At 40.3% G+C, this 16871-nt stretch overlaps 1 protein-coding gene across 1 annotated transcript in view; it reads right to left on the bottom strand.

The window, feature by feature from the left end:
* ADGRD1 (adhesion G protein-coupled receptor D1) overlaps positions 1-16871 on the bottom strand; it is a gene marked incomplete at both ends in the record, with an annotated part of 118414 nt that overhangs the window by 26101 nt on the left and 75442 nt on the right. The window contains 5 exons of the mRNA XM_079543647.1: positions 4361-4427; positions 5294-5360; positions 9038-9191; positions 13103-13214; positions 15828-15931. Of these exons, the coding sequence (XP_079399773.1) occupies positions 4361-4427; positions 5294-5360; positions 9038-9191; positions 13103-13214; positions 15828-15931 (504 nt within the window). The remainder of the gene's footprint in view (positions 1-4360; positions 4428-5293; positions 5361-9037; positions 9192-13102; positions 13215-15827; positions 15932-16871) is intronic.

Below are 16871 nucleotides of genomic sequence, written 5' to 3' on the forward strand. Positions count from 1 at the left end.
CCAGAGCCCATGGAAAGATCCCAGGGCATCAGGGAGCTGTGGCTCACTCTGGTGACAACCTGGCTAACCTCACCTGACTGAACATTGTCAGATCAGCAGAGAGTTAAATGAGTAAAAAGAACTCTTTCAATGTGAATATTTCTTGCCAACACGTCTTTGGGTCAGATTTTTGGACACGGAAAAACACAAAGTGCATGAGCCAAACTATCAGCAGTTCTAACACCTGATGCCTTTTCTCAGCTGTCCCAGTGGGATTTCTTGAGCTTCTCACTGGAAGAGCAGCACGAATGCAGCAAACAATGCGGTGAGATGACAGAAGTGATGAAATGTACTTCAGTACTTCTCACTTTTTTTTCAGGGCTTTCACTCAGACTCCTTCCAGGTCTCATGAGATTTTTTGTTGTTTCTTTACTGCAGTGCAGAAATCCCGCGAGTAAAACCTTCTGCTGTGGTATGTTACATCCTGGCCAAGAAGAGGCTTGGCAGCACAGAGGAAATAAAATTTTTAAAAATGGATTAAGCATATTGCCTTAATTAAATCTATTGACCAGCTTTCCTCTGAAACCATAAACTATTTTAAGCTCCACTTCAGTTTTGGACAGTGGTACAGGGAATTATAATTGTTTCTTCAGGTCTGAGATTTAACATATTCTCTGACAGCACAAGTTACTCTAATCTCTGCCATGGCATCATTAGTAGCACTGCAAGCTGTTGGAATTGCGGCCCGTTGCCAGGTCACATCAGAAATGAGGGAGTGTGATGCATTTCCATACACAGAGATGTGCAAAACTGGGGGAATGATTTTGGAAAGCCTCATATCTCACCTGCCAATGCTGGTCCGATGGCCCAGACCAAATACAGGCCATAGAGACTACTTCAAGTTGTTTTAGATTTCTTGTACATAACTTTCAGTTTTAATTTCTTACAGTCTGTCCCATTGTTCTAAAAATCATTTCGTGTTTTTCTGTTGGTTAACTGAGAGGAAATTTAATTTTAAAATAATGAATAAATTCAATTTTAAAATATTAAATTGACCTATAACTGAGTGCTAATAAAAAAAGAGTAGCTTTTGCTGCTGTGATCTGTTTGTCTGTGCTCTGTTTCACCACAGCACTTATGTGCTTGATTTCAATAACTGAAGAAATCCTACTATTTCAGCACCTTTAAACGTCATCAGTCCAGTTCTGCCACTTTTTCCCATGACAAATGGTGTCTAATAAAGGGCACAAATTGCCAGTTCTAAATCAGTGGGCCCATCTGCAGAGCAGATTCACACAATACAATTCAACATACAAAAACGAGCTCAGTTCTGCACTGGTATATAAAGGAATGAATAAAGGAAGACCATGAGGCTAAGAGAGCTTACTAAACATGTATGAGCAGCAGGTGTAAAAGGAGGAAACCTCCTTCAATGTGCTTAACACTCATAAACAAGCACTAGTTGAAGCCAGCAATGGCAGTCTCAGCTTGAGATTCAAGTTTCATGGTGTCCTATCTGCAGACACTGGTTACAAGACTAACATCCCTACGGCACAGAATTATGTTAGCAGTATGCTATTGAAAATCATTTAAGTCCGTAAAAATGCTGTTTATTAGAAAGACTTGTGAAAAATCACCAGGCAAGTAACTGCTTACAGAGAAAACAATAGAAGGAACTTGCAATCACAACCCAATCTTCCTCCAGCAATGGACTGTTCACTGTAGCACACCCACTGCTCTGCACACACAGATGCTTTGCGTAGAATTTCCTTAATTCTGCCATATCTATGGAAACAAACCACGGTAGCAGATGGTTGATAACAAACAAAGCCTTCTGCCAAAAGCTCTTACTGTCTTGTTCCAAGAATTCAGGTGCTTCGTCAAGTTTTGTTTGTTTGTTTTGTTGTTGTTGTTGTTTGGCTTTGAAGGCATGTTTTCCCAGGCATTCAACACTGGCTGAGGTTAGGTTGGCTTACAGTGATGGTATTGAGGTTTGGTGTTGTGGCTTCGGGCAGGGGGATCTGAAGCGGATCCTTAAACCTTAAGGTGCAGGTAGAATTCCAAAGACCTACACATGGAAGGCACTATTTCTTTCCTCATATTCCTCAACTTTGGGTATGGGAATGGCTGGGAGGAGCTGCAGATTACTCCCCAGAAAAGTATGTGTGAGTATATTTTTCCCAGTCACACTCCTACCGCATCATTCTGTTTTAAGGCTCCGTGCTGTCTGTACTGACTGCAAGGCTGCAGCAGGACAAAAGCAGGCTGGGTCTGCCTATTCTCTAGCGAGTGGGAGCTGAAAGGAGCAGGACCCCTGTTTTCTTCACAGCATAATCCTTTTTCTTGGCTGAGATAAATTGTGGATGAAAGTAGTCAAAAGCAGCTTTTTGAGGCATATTTTCAGAGCTAAACACTAATTCACACAACTAATGGCTAATTTTCTCTTTAAAGAGCAGAGGCACGCATGCACGCACAAAATAGTGTTTAGCCTTGTTATTTCCCTATAGGCACTAACGTATTTTTCATCTAGTATATTCAATGCCCAGAGAGAATAATTTGTCAGCCAGCTTGCTGCTATTTTGCGCAGAGAGACTGGGTTTAGACTATTTAACAAATTGCTCTACGTGAATCAACCTTGTGAGCTCATTCTTTCTCTTTTGCAAAATGTTTGCGTTCCTACAAGAATATAACTTGAGCTGCACAAATATTATATATCATAAGTGATAGCCAGATAGTTAAGCCCTTACGTTCATTGGCAAGCAGCAATGAATGCAAATTATTGAAGGCTGTGCTCACTCAGGTGAGTAAGTGCTTCACTATCTAGCATGATTTGATTAGTATCATCTTTGGACAGCTGCTGGGAAAGATTTGATTTTACAGGCTGCATGTCATTTCCTCCTTTGGTGCTGAACAGCATCCAGAAAGCAAATGCTAATGTGAGAGGGGATGTACATTATTTTAATTGCTCTCCAGTCATCAATATCCACACATCTTTGAACATAAACTCACATACGGAAGGTCAAAGGTACTGGTGAACAAGACAATAAACACAGTTCAGAGCCGTTGAGCCAATTCTAATCCTGTGACCAACATTTCTTATTTACATGTTTATGCTTTCCCTCAGGTGAAAGAAATTCTGCACAGGGATTTTCCACTGTTGCCATTAATCATTTCATTAAAACGCTAACATGAGGCAATTTCTGCCACATTGACATAGCAACTGTTTCCAGTGTTTTCTATATATGTTTATACAGCCTCGATTTCAGAGCCTCTATCTCGAGTGGAAGACACTGGGCTAAGAGCTGCTGGTATTGTTGTCTCCATGGCAAATGTTAGAATGTCAACACAGGTGCAGTATAAAATTACCTGTGATGGTACTGGTCAACCAAAGGGCCACCTCCTGCTCCCCAGACAGTTACAGAGAGTGCAATGGCAAACACTAGCACTTACTGCACTACTTTATCTACAGCTCTCTCTTTGGCTGGATTTCTGTCAGCAGGTCCTGAGGGGTTTCTCTGTGCAGAGAAATCGGGGGATGTGTTTGTGCTTTCTGCAGAAATCCTGTCTTTCTTGGGGAAGTACAGGGCAGAGGCACTGGCTCCGATTGATGCTCATCCACACAAGTAGTCAGGATCTTATTTTACCTGACCTTCTTTCAGTGCCACAACATGCTGGACTAGATTTGGGGTCATACCTTTCAAATCTAGCAAAGCTCTGAAGGCATCCTGGTTTCTCAGATCAGTGGATCTATTCCATGTTCATGTTCTTACTCTTGCATTATAACTTGCAGCAAAAATCATAGACAACGTGATCAGTAACTTCAAAGGAAACAGTGCTGTAGGAGGAGAAATCTTCCACTTAATCCCTACAGACCCCTGACTCCTTAAGCAATCATCATGATTGAGCCGCAGTGCACTGTAATTTAATGTGTAGGTATAATTAAACTGCTGTAGGGCATCCATGTCCCAGTACTGCAGCCATGAATGTGCATGCTCCTCTGGAAAGATGGTGTTCATTGCAGCTGAAAGGTGTCCCGGTAGCCAACCTGTCCTAACCCTGTCTCAGTCAGCCCAACAAACTGCCACAACCAACATCAAACACCCAGTGCAGAAAAGCACAAAGACACTGTAAGAAGGCAGATGTGGAGGCCACTTGTTACCTTCCCCAGAGAGGTGAGAGCTCAGGCTGTTGGTTTATTGCATTTCTGCCAGCTGCTGACTGCTTGCAAGCCCTCCTGAACATCATCTTCACTGCGGGCATTCGACTTTCACCCAGAAAAGTGAGTTCTCTACAAGCAACAGCTTCAAACACCCTCCAGCTGTGTTCTGCTCTGTGGCTGACAGACATCCAGTATGAAACCAGCAGCCAGGTGTTTACCTACCAGAATTACAAACAACGCCGGTGCCACAAAAGCCCAGATTGCTCCATTCTCTAGGGAAAGCCAGCAGCTGCAGAGAAAAATAGAATGATTTTAGATGAAACACACAAACATTTAATAAGTAATGTTCTTGATTTAAAAAGAGACTGAAAGTAAGTTTAAAAACACTGATGAATTTTAAAAGCGAGAGTATCAATAGGAAGCTCCTCTTCCCCTCAAATTCTGAGTCAAAATCTTATTTAGATTTGCATCTTCCAAAGAGTCAGGGACAGCTACCTGCCTCAGCAGGCCTTCAAATAGCATTAGGGGCAGAAAGACAGGAAGAAGGGAAAGGTTTCATTTGTTATTTGTTGTTCCTGCATCCACTCCTTCCAGTGCTGAAGGCACTGCTTTGTAGCAAGAGACAAACCTAAGCCTTTTCTGCCTTGCTCAGCTGGGGATGAGCAGGAGGTGGGAAAACACAGTCATACATTTTTCTTACTGCCCAGGCGATGTAAGCCAGTTAACCACACACAACAAACAACCTGCTCCAAAACTTTCACTTACACAATGGCAGGATTGAATCCTGTGGTATTTTCTCAGATAATTTTGCTTTACTTTTTCCAACTTAGATTGGAAGAACTTCGATTTCGGTTTTTTAAATATCAGTTCTAAATCTCTGGATGCTCAACTGCCGTTTTCTTCAAAAAGCTGAACATCTTTAACTGGAGTTAATTCTCATCTTGTCAGAAATGCTTCAGCCCCGGCTTTATTCTGTACATGATGAGCAGAGTGCTCCCATTGGGTGCCCACTGTCAGAGGCAGTGACCTGCACCCATCCTCCTGAACATCCAGAATGGTGCAGAGCTGCAGCCCTGCTCACAGACCTACGAGTTTTTCTCTCCCGCAGATTTTTTATCCATCCTGTACCAGATGTGGCGATATTTTCATACTCACTTGTCACTTTCTCCATAGCTGTCTAAGGACGATGTTGCAGAAATTACACAAATCACCAGCGGGCAGCCTGTGAAAAAGCAGAGGTCATGATAGTTCCAGTAAACCCTGCAAATTCAGCCAAACTTTGCTTGGACAACAGAGCAACTCAGAGCAATTTTAGAATTAAGTCTAACTCCTTCTGCAGCTGTTGAATGCAATATATTTTAATCAATTAATGCTGGACAAACAAAATGACTTTTCAGTAAAGCACTAATTTAACAAGTAAACTGAATTAGTGCTAATTCCAGTGAGAATCATAGAGCTTTTTCAGTTGGTTTTCTTAGTATGATTTCTGTCTCTCACTATTTGAACAGTGGTATTCTGTGGAGGAATACCAAGTTTATTTTTACCACCTTCCCCCCAAGTAAGCTCACCTTGCTCAAGAATTGAGAAACAAATGAGTTTCTTACAGGGATACTGGACTAGCAGGTGAGAAGACAGAAACAGTGACCCTTAGTGGCCTAGAACACTGGCTCAACACTGAGAAACAATTATGAATAGAGCAAAGCAAATTAGGATCCCGCTCAGGTGCCAGACCAAGATTTATTTTAATATAAATATGTAATAGCCCTGCAAGATTTCTGAGCTTAAAGTAGATGATGCTTCCAGATAGCTTTTGACAGCTCCTGTATGCAGCATCCTGCGCGGTGGAAGAGTGCTTGATGGGATTACGCAGGGATTATCCAGAGGCAGATGAATATGGCCCTGCTGCCAGGGATGGCTGTGTGCTGCTGGCCTCAGCACTGTCCTGTTGTGCCACTTAACACAGCTTTCCAGGCAGGGAGCTGGAAAGGGAATGAGGGCTTTTTTGCCAGCAGTTCTGAATGTAGGGAAACCTCATCCCTTTAAATATTAAATGATTGTCTGTTAATCCCTATATGATTTAATAAAATGTGAAGGTTTAGGTTTCTGTCATCTTGTGGAATTTAATAACCGTGTCCCAGACAGAGTATTATACGTGATAGCCTGAGGTTTCAATTTTCTTTTAAATTCTTCAGGGTTTCTGCATAAGGTTTTTACAAAATTTTCTGACAAGCAATTTCTGCTTAAACTTATTGAGTGTTCTCGTAATCTTGTTCATCATCTTCACAAAATTCTGCAAAACTTTCTTGTAGTTGTAGAACAGCTATTCTTTGAAATAGTACTTTTGCTCTTTAACGCCTGTGCCTGGAATCACCTTGTCATTAGAAATGGGGAAGACGCAGCATCCGCAGGCGTTGTTTGGTCTTCCACTTTGAAATTCACTGGGAGGATTTCAACAACCTTGGAACTTGCTCCTGTTCTCCCATGCTTGTCCAAATACGGACTTACTCCTCAAAAGCATATTTGTGTAAGAACTAAGGGAAGGCAAAATTTTAGTTTACATCTGTCTGCTTAAGAAAGGAGAATCCCATATGTATTCGAACAAAACCAAGAGTATTCAACATAGCAATTGTGCACTGATGTAAGGCTGTCTGCTGAAAATTGCTCTGCCTTGGTTTTGTGGACTACCTGGACTAACAGTCCCTGGGCTATGCCTTCACATCCCTGACCACAGACACTGTTGGTTGGCACTGTTTATCTGCTGATGCTGTCTTCCTTCAACAAGCAAGCTCTGCCTACACGTCACAGAAGCAAAAATACATGTGTCTAACTCTCCTCTACACTTTCTGTTTGCAGTTTTTTTTTCCCAAAAGCCAGATATACAAAGGATTTACTGTGACATCAATTTTAAATGGCAGCGAAGAGGAAAATTAAATACAAAGTTCTTTTAGAAGATAATAAAACTTAGGCAGATGAAACACAGGGCAGTCATCTGCATAAAAAGGCCTGTTAAGACAGGGGTAGTAAAACGTTCTGCAGCCTAAAGTGCAGTGGTTGCTTTTTCTTTGCATTGACAGGGTGTTAAATAGTAGATACCAACGTATGCAGCATCAAGGTTCTGTTACAGTGAAATGAGACCCTTTTTGCATTAAGAACCAATCTTTCAATAATTCCATAGAAGTTGAAATAAAACTATATTTAGCCTAGGAGGATAGTAAGATTTATTCTGGACTGAAGAATTCATATGGATTATATATTATACACAAAAGTAAATGTGTTTGCTTAATCTTTTGTCAGAAATAATTGTGTAAGAGCCATGTAGCCTGCCTCCATAATAGGAAATGTTGATGTTGCGCTGGCACTGGTTACCATCCATGAGAGAATTACGGTTATGGTTCTTGACTGTATCTGAAAGTTTTCTCGGTTAGCAGATGCTACAAATATGCTCACCAATTCTGCCCAGAATTGCTATATTTATGATGCAATAGACCATGCATTCCAGAGCACAGGATCAGATGAAAGTGTTCTAGTACACGCTTCTGGCCGATGATCTACAGGAGCGGCGTCATCTGCGTCTCTGTAGTCCCAGCACAATACAGTGTCACCTTTAAACGGGACAAACAATTCCACACACCTCCCTGTGCTGCTGTAGCTTGAGTTGTCCAGCTCCCTGGGCCTGCTAATTTAAAGCTGCCTCCCAATCTCAGAATCAAAATACAGCCTGCAGTGTGGGCATAAACTCTGAGCAGCTGGGCACAGGAAGCCCAAAAGCACCATCTTTGCTCAGATAGAATTCTCCCTAAATTCAACCCAAATACAGTCTGAGCCTAAAATGAACATGAGATAGATTACCAAGTTTCCCTCCTTCAGCATCAAACTTCACATCTAATCCATTTGCTTTGTGTTTTTGAAGGACTAACAATAAATTAAATGGACACAAATAAGTATATTCCTTTCTAATACTTAAAAGATCTAATTTACTCAGTGGGGAAGAGTATATTCTCCCATCTGTTTTGAAGAAGTTATTTTTGTATGATTTCCTTTTGCCACATTACACTGTATCTATCTGTGGATAAATCTGGGACAGCAAATAAGGAAGCTTAGATCTTTTGACAGCTTAGAACAAAATCTCTATTCTAAGGTGGTCTTCAAAAAAAAGGAAATTGTCAGGGATTGGAAAACAGGTAAAGGTCAAAGTGCTGCAGCAAAATCTCCAGTATCACAGCCATTATCATCAGCACTACAGATGGCTGGTTGGGAAAAGTTTTGTTGCAATAACCTGTGTATGTTACACCCAGTCACCAGGGCAATAAAGCATTTTTTTTCCCAGTCTGTCTCAGGATATAAAAGTAGAATATTATCACCTTCCTCAAATTGCTCTTTTGAATTACAACTGCAGGTTTTAAGGTAATTTTAGCACTCTTGGGACTAAAGATAATATACAGGAACTTCAATCAACTCTGCATATTTGGTATCCTGTCTCTCTGATTACTGTTAAATTCATTTTACAGAAGTTATATCTCTCAGGAGCCTCAATAGATATTAGCAGATCAGTGGTAGTCAGTGGTGAGTTCCTTGTTCCCAACTCCTGTCAACTCATGCCTCAAGTTCCAACTTGTCATTAATAGTCTCTGCAAACTTTCATATTTCACATAGACCAGAGCTTCTGCTTAAACAAAAATAACGTGTCTGAGTTTGTAATTTGAGGACTGGGGCTTCACATTATTCCAGGTCCTATGAGTTTGCAAAAGTCAAATGCAGTAAACGTTTCACATGAAAGTAAGGAATCAAAAAATGAACTGTTGGATCACATTTTTATAAGATCACTTTTTTACATATGCTTCTGAATTTAATCTTATTCCACAGTGAAGAGACTGAAACAAGCAGCAAATAAATGCTTACCCCATCCAATTCCATAATAATATAAGTGCTTGCTCTCTTCTGACCCAAATACTTTGATCACCATACTGTAGAGGTGAAATCCTTCCACCAGCATCCATGCAAAAGCACTCAGGAAGAAAAAATGAAGGAGAATGGCCAAGATCTTGCAAGGCACCTAGATTAACGACAAAAATTAATAGATACTTCTTTGTGATGCAGTCATATTGCTTTTGCAATTTTTTTTATCATTGTTTCTTTTTACATTTACACTCTAGGCTAAGTCACTGGTTAGAAACATTTTTAAAGAGCAAAGCACTAGAGGACTTAATTTCTCGAAGGCATTTTGAGATAGCTTCAGAGAAACAAATTTTCTTCCCTTATCTCACAAAATAAAAATAAAAATTAAAAACGTACATTGCTAGAGGTGCTGTGGAAAGCAAAATTGATTATTTGTATGTGCATAAGCAAAACTTTTCCTAACGTCTACAAGATATTTAAGAGTTCAAACCTGCAGTTTCAGTATCTTGCCAAGTCTGTAGTGAACATAAAAGAATCGTGGAAGTGGGAGTACTGTGCTGTGCAATGCTCCCTGTTCTGTAACATTCTTCATAATGAAAATATGACAACACACAAATTAAATCACACTGTATTCCCACTTCTGTCTGTCCAGGTTTAAATTTTGAAAAGTTTCTAATTTTCTTCCATTAGTAAAACTAGCAGAGATTTCAAAAAATTACAGTAAGCTTTACTTGGCTCCCAAGTCCTAATTGCTGTGTGGTTTGCCTAGTTTGCCTGCATGTTTGAATTCTCAGTTTCCCAGATTCCAAAACATGTATGTGCTCCATACAAAGCCATGTTTGGCAAGAACAATTGCAATTACGGCAAAGAACTGACATTTTTCTCCATAGAGACCTTACAGACATGATCTTTTGGAGGACTACGTGCTATCAAGTTTATGGAAGCAGGAGCTAGTACAAAAGTTAATGCAATGGAAAAATACCACGCATAAAGCAAGCCTACCTGGTGTAAACCGGACTATCTGCTCCAGTGTAAACTACTGCATGTGTTGCAGTGAAATAAATGCCTCCAGAGAGGAATTCCATGGTGAAGGCAATGCATCGAGAAGTAAAAGCATCCTCCACAGTTCTGCTTACACTCACCTCAGTGCTTATGGCTCACTGTGGACTAGAGGAAGTGTAGCTTGAGCTTAAGGACCAACTTTTCCTTAAGGACTTTCATAACAGCTCTACCAGTTAATCTTCAAAGAGATCTTACATTTTTCTCTAAGTCTCCTATCAGCCTACCTTGTGTCAACAGTAAAATATAATCCTTTCTTCTTCCCCACTCCTCACATATTCGCAAAGCACAATTCTCCTTTTCCCATAAACTGCTTTTGGAGAACTCTCACTGTGAGCTGTTTCCCTCGTCATGCAGTAACAGAACAGATATGATTGCCAATGGGCTAACCACACAGCAATCTCCTTTGGCTTTCTTTCACTTAAGATACATTTTAAAGGTGCTGAATGAGTAGCAGCTGTATCTGAGGTTTGCACCCTGCAGCATCCCTTCTATTGCACCTCCAGAATTTTGGAGGGGTTGCTTGCATAATGTCCATGGGAAGAGTTTTGTTGTTTTCATGGTTTCATGGCCTCACCTAGACGAGTCACAGTGAGGTTCCCAGCTGCTGCAGTCTGTGTGCTGAGGATTCATTAACACTAGAAACCAGTTTGCTTCCACAGCGTTCTTACATATCTTAATCAGTTGTTCCCTTTGTTGTGTCAGTTTAGCTTCTCTATGGTGGGATTTTATTCTTTCTGTGGATATTTTAGGACTTTTTGTACAAATGAAAGTTAAAATGTTAGAACTTGATAGCATAATGCAATGTAAAGGCTTCCAGTATGTTCTCACTTGCACTCAGCTGCTTCTGTGCTTGTACAGGGACATTCCAATGCAAATCCACTGGGATTAGATGTATTAAAAAACAGTAACTTTGGTTTTAATTTGTATAAGTGAGATCTGTAAGCATTTAGTGTTTCAGAATGTTCTATGACATACAGCTAAACCAGATTTGCTTATTGTCCACAACTGTAAAAATCTTTCTAGTTAATTTTATCATAAGGCTGTGAAATCCATTTAAATTCCTTTTGATTTCCAGCAGAAGATTAGTCCACAACAGTATAATTGCAACATAAAGCTGACTTACAAGCTCCCCTTCTCAAATGGATGCCTTCAATTTTTCAAGTAGCCAAGCAATATGCATCACAAAACAGCAAAAAAAAAATAAACAAAGTGCATACAGTGCAGGATAATACTCATTCTGCATTTGTGCCTTACTTACTTTGATAACATCCTTAAATGACAGAATAATAAAAAGATCTTCATGGATGTATTAGAAAGATCAAAGTTCTATTCACAGAAGTAGAGATTTGTTAATAGTAAGCTAAAAATTACTCCTACGCTATAGAAGGAAAATTGCTGTAGTATAAATTGCAAACAATTAAATGTTACATCTGAAACTACTAGGGAAATACTGTATGCTATATCTGAAATCAAAACCTAAATATCAGTAGGGGTGGAGACGGAAAAAAGATGATGAAGTCATACAAGAAAGTGATGCCAGCTCATGGCCTGTTTATACAATGCCATTCCTTATTGCACTGTATTTCCTCAAGCAAACTGGTACCATTTGTCCTCCGGAGCTGGGCACTTATAAACTGTTTAGCACTAAATATACCATCTTTGACAGATGCAGAAGATTAAGTTCACCTCCCTGTGTACATATTGCCTCTCTCTTTTTGTAAACTACCATTTAGCAGTCCGATTACAGCAGCAATTAAAGGTATTAAAATTGATGCCCAAGCTGGTGAGAATTGAGCATGCAGAAGGTAAAGATGCAAGACTAATAACAGGATGAATCACAACACCTCTGATCCCTAGAGGTTATAACAATAAAAATAAAAGTGCAGCAGATACGTGCTTGGTGCTTTTCAGCTTCGAGATCTTTATAGAACTGTGCCCTACAATTATTGTTGTTACAGTTATTGCTGAAATCTCCAGGGATTCTGCGAAACGTTTGAAAGCCTGGTGCATGAAAAAAGGGCTTGCTTTCTGGCAGCTGTGGTTTTCAAAAAGAAAACTTCACTTGTAATCTCCACTTGTAAACATGGTGGACATTTCAACCTCAGATATAATCAACTGTGGAAGAGATCACTGTCTGAGATGCATGCACAGATGGACAGATGGATCAGTGGATGGGTAGACAGGTAGACAGACAGAAAGATCCTTTGCTGCTCTCCACTGTTCCATTTTCCATTTAAATCCTTCCTAATTATTTTCTCCCTTGCACAATATCTTACTCAGGACCTACCAACAAAAGAGTATGAACTTTGATTCACAAATTGTTTTTAGATCCTCAGGTAGTAATAGCCTATGTAACATCAGATATTACTGTTATTTATAAACTTAAGGAATTCAATTTGAGATGAATATAAATGCAGACCTCATATTTATTTGCACTGGAAAAAAAAAAAAAAAGATTAAACTGTTGGAGCAATGGCTGACCACAGTAGCAACCCATTACAAGTTTTCCAATTACACAAGTCAAAAATAGAGCACACCTGAGGTTTGTTTTAAAATCAGGTTTTGTTTCTGCCTTTTTCAGGTGGCACATTACATTAACAGATCTTATGTTTAGAAATAGTAATACTACCCTACATAAAATTCATACAAAAATTTCCAAAACAGAATTCATACAGTTTTCAGTGGATGAAGTGGATGAGATACGCATAAACCTTGTCACGCAAAAGTCAGTTGATTCATTTGAACATGCAGCTCCAACTTCCTCATTACTATCATGACTTTACCGTTTGTTGGGCTCATGTTCCCTTCTGTTCTGCAAAGAGTCAAACATGGACAGATACTATGATAATGCTATTTGAATTCACTGAAGGCTTTATCCAGTGTTGTGGGATGGCATTTTTTGCTTGGCATGTTAAAAATGGCAGGTCTCACATCCAATAGACATTGTATGTGGCATTCATACCATGCAGAAGCCTTGCAAAAATGTCATTGCTCTGTCTCACTTACTGTTCCAGGGCTGAACTGAAAGCTGATGACAAGCAGGATCTGAGCTACCAGGACAGCAAAGGACAGGTTGGCATGGATATGATAGCGTTGGTTGCGGATGGTGCTCACAGACCTGGCAGAAGACAGAAAGGTATGTGAACAAAACAGTATTCTGAGATGCATGAACATATTTATGACTCATCAGAAATACTTCTGTTTGGCTTTTGGTTAATTGTTCTGGTGGAGTGCCTGTTGAGCACTTCTTCCACCAGGTCTGGGCTCCTGTATATTCTGTCACCATCCCAAAAGTCTGATTTGCACGTTAACTAGCTCTGCTAATGAGCTTTGACTGACTGTTAACAAAGAGCTTGATTCTAAATGGTGCTAAGCTGTCGAGGAAATCAGATCGGTGCCTCACAGAAAGCATTCAGCAGTTTATAACACATAGCCCACATTCTGGCACTAAGTTTCTGTTTGTATTTTGTTGATATTTGCCTGCATTAGAAATAAGTAATTCAGAAACCTCCAGGTGCACTTCTGGGTTTACCAGTATCAGCTTTTTAGCACAGGAACTATGGCTTCATACACATACGGATGATGCCTATCTTGACAGTGCACTGAACATGATTACATTATTTGAACCTCTCTCTCTTGTCTTTGCAAAAACTGGCTGGAAATTTGACAAGAACATGCTTTCCTGGGAGTATTCTGACCTTTTGCTTCTGTAATCATCCAAAAACAGGAAGTAGGAAACAAACAAAAACATTTATCCAAACATTTCAGGCCTTTTGCATAAAGAAAAGAACATAGTAGAGAGAGGCTTTCTTGTTCAGCATACTGCCTGCCAGCCCCTCCACTATCAGAAGACCTAGATCATTCGGCTGCATGAATGGCACAACTTCCTTTGCACAACAGTATGAGCTCCCATCTTTTATTATGCTGCATTGTGATGACTTTTGTAACAGCTGGTGCACATTGTGCATGCCCCCTTCAGCAGGGTGGCATAGGCTCAGCAATGCAGCTGATGTCTTGCTATTAGCCCAGTACTTTCAGTACAGTTTGCTCTGTTAGAAAGAAGCGAAGAAGGAGGCAAAAGGAAATATTGATGCCCTAAAATTAATTCTGAAAGACAGGTTGTCCTGCTTGGTACCAGTGGCTTTCTAATAAGGAACTTCATGCAGTCACACAGTGGAACATCATTCCCCAGAAGGCAGTCAGGACTGCCCTCCTGGGAAGCAGCCTTCCTTGCCAGTACACAGAGTAGCAAAGAACTTGCCAGATTCCTCTCCACTTACCTCATGATCATCTAACACTACATTGCAAAATTTCACTTCAGCTGTCTAATGAGGCCCTGCTCTCCAGTGAAAACCTAATCAAATTATTTTTAATTGGTAGTTTGAATGATTCTGTATGTAGGTGGGGTGCTTAACAGTGTGATATTCAGCCGGGTCCAAGCTCTCTTTCCAAGTATGCTCAAGGAGTTTTCAGCCCAGCTGCAGCAGTACCAGCTCTTTCAGCTCATTTTCCTCTCTAAACACTAATATCCAGTTCTACACTCAGACAAAAAATGGAGCAGATCGTTCCCCTTTGCCTAGCTATGCTAATAGCACAGTGCCAATTAGGCAGACATTGGACTTACTTAGGGTGGATTTTGCCGCACATTACACACTTACTCCAAGTATGACCAACACATATCTTGAGACTTGGAAGTAATATGGCTATTGGAACAAACAAACATTGCAATCAGTTTACTTTGTTTAGCAAAACCTTTTTCCTAGAAACTGGCCTCTCAGCATGGTTTGATGCATAACAAGCAAGGAGACGAGAATCACATTCCTTGATATGATCCCAATCTGCTGCACAACCTTGGATGAGTTACTTCACCCCTTGTTAGGTTTTCTTTTATTTGTTTAGACAGAAAATTCTATGAAAGCTTTTTTCCAGAAATGTTTGTATCGAGCCTAGCTGGGCCTCAAACTCAGTAGTCACTACTAGAACATAAATAGGCAAAAAAGGCCCTAAAGCACTCATGGCAAAAACCTTCACTGTGCATAACGCCCTCAAAGGGGCTGCTGTGTCACAGGTGTGAGGGTGCAGAAATTCAGGGATTTAAACATGAGCCACAGAGTGAATTTCACACTTCATTCTCCTTAGCAACACGTTAGAAAGCCAGCCTAACAGAGAACAAAGGTACTCAAAATTAAATGTAGGTCATGTGGTGTAATTGTACACAGTATTTAGGAAATAGAAACGAGGCAGCTGATGTTGACTGAGCCTTCCTTTCCAGACATACCTAGGCAATTTATAAATACACTGCTTTACAGGCAAGATGGAAAGCAGAAAGTACTACTTCTTTCACCCCAAGCAATCCAAAGATTGTTCTGCTGGGGAGATCCTGTGGTCATTGCTGATCCTGTACTTGTCTTGAGCTTCTGACAAGCATTCCTACAGCTTCCTTGCAAGATTCCTGAACATGGCAAAACATGGAGGGCTTTAAAAAAATCTAAAAATCTCTCATAGCATGAAAATAGCTTGCTATATAGGGACCACCCCATTTTAGGAAATTAATTTAGAAATAACCAGCCAGTACAAATACACGTGCAGAATCTAATTAAGGGTGTTTGAAAAATTAGTAGCCTTTGTTTTATTCTGGGCACCTGAAGGGATCCAAACCAGTGACCTGAAAGGCACTGTTTGGCTTTCTGTACCACAGCAGCTCAGCACATATTCAGTTAAAATCACTCACGACAATACAGCAAATGTGACCAGCGTGATCGTCAAGCAGAAGATGGACAGAGCACAGCCAATGTAAGTGATGGAGGAGAGGGCCACCTGGTGTTCTCTTGTTAGCTGTACACAAACAAAAGAAAAAGAAAACCTTTTAGTTGATTTATTACACCACCAAACCACAGCCCCCCTGCACATAGCATTTCCTCTTCCATATACAAGCTGATGTTCATGATCGTTCACTGCTCTTTCTAACATGCAAAATGAAGAGCTGTCTCTGAATTGTAGTCACACGGCCAGGGAATCCACATGCCCGTGGCATTTGGGTTCCTCATTGTCCTTCATAAATCAGTATTTCCTCAAAATAAGTTTGCTTCTTCACGGCAGTGATAGAATCAAGAGATTGCAGCAGCTTATTGGGCTGCACAAACAATATTTAGCAATGGGATATTTCACAGCTTGCAGGGCCTCTGCAAATGCTCTCATGCTGCAATAATTTACATCATTGTGCAAATACCAGAAGTGCTTCACAGTGGTGAGAACTGACAAACCAAGATAACCCATAAATCATGGGCCATTTATAGCCCACTTGTTTTGTTTAATGTATCATGTTTTCAGTGCCTGTTGAAGGAGCTGGACTAACATCCACAGCATGGAAAACCAGAGAAAAGACCCAGTAAGAGCAGCCAGCATGTAAACCTTTAGCTTCAGCCTCTGTTTTTACCTACAGGCACCTTTTGTAAAAGTAATTCAATTTTCAGACATTTAATCTGTGACTCCTTAGTACACAGCTCTACAGTTCTTGTTGAATCCTGGACAGATTCAAAGGAGGAGCGACATTTTGTTTTCACCCTCCATCCTAAATTAATCAGCAAGTATGCCTTAATTTTCCATGCAAGCCCTCATAGAAGAGTGACAAAAAAAGCCACACCTAGCAAAGGGAGCCAGGCGGTGTTAATATATAATAAGTAGAACAGAACTAGGCAGGAAGATTCGTTCTCATCTCAGAAGAATTTTCAAACATTTCTCCTGACTTGAATTTGGATAGAGTTGACATTTTCAT

Source organism: Tetrao urogallus (genome assembly GCF_951394365.1).
Source record: "Tetrao urogallus genome assembly, chromosome: 17".
Lineage (NCBI taxonomy): Eukaryota > Metazoa > Chordata > Aves > Galliformes > Phasianidae > Tetrao > Tetrao urogallus.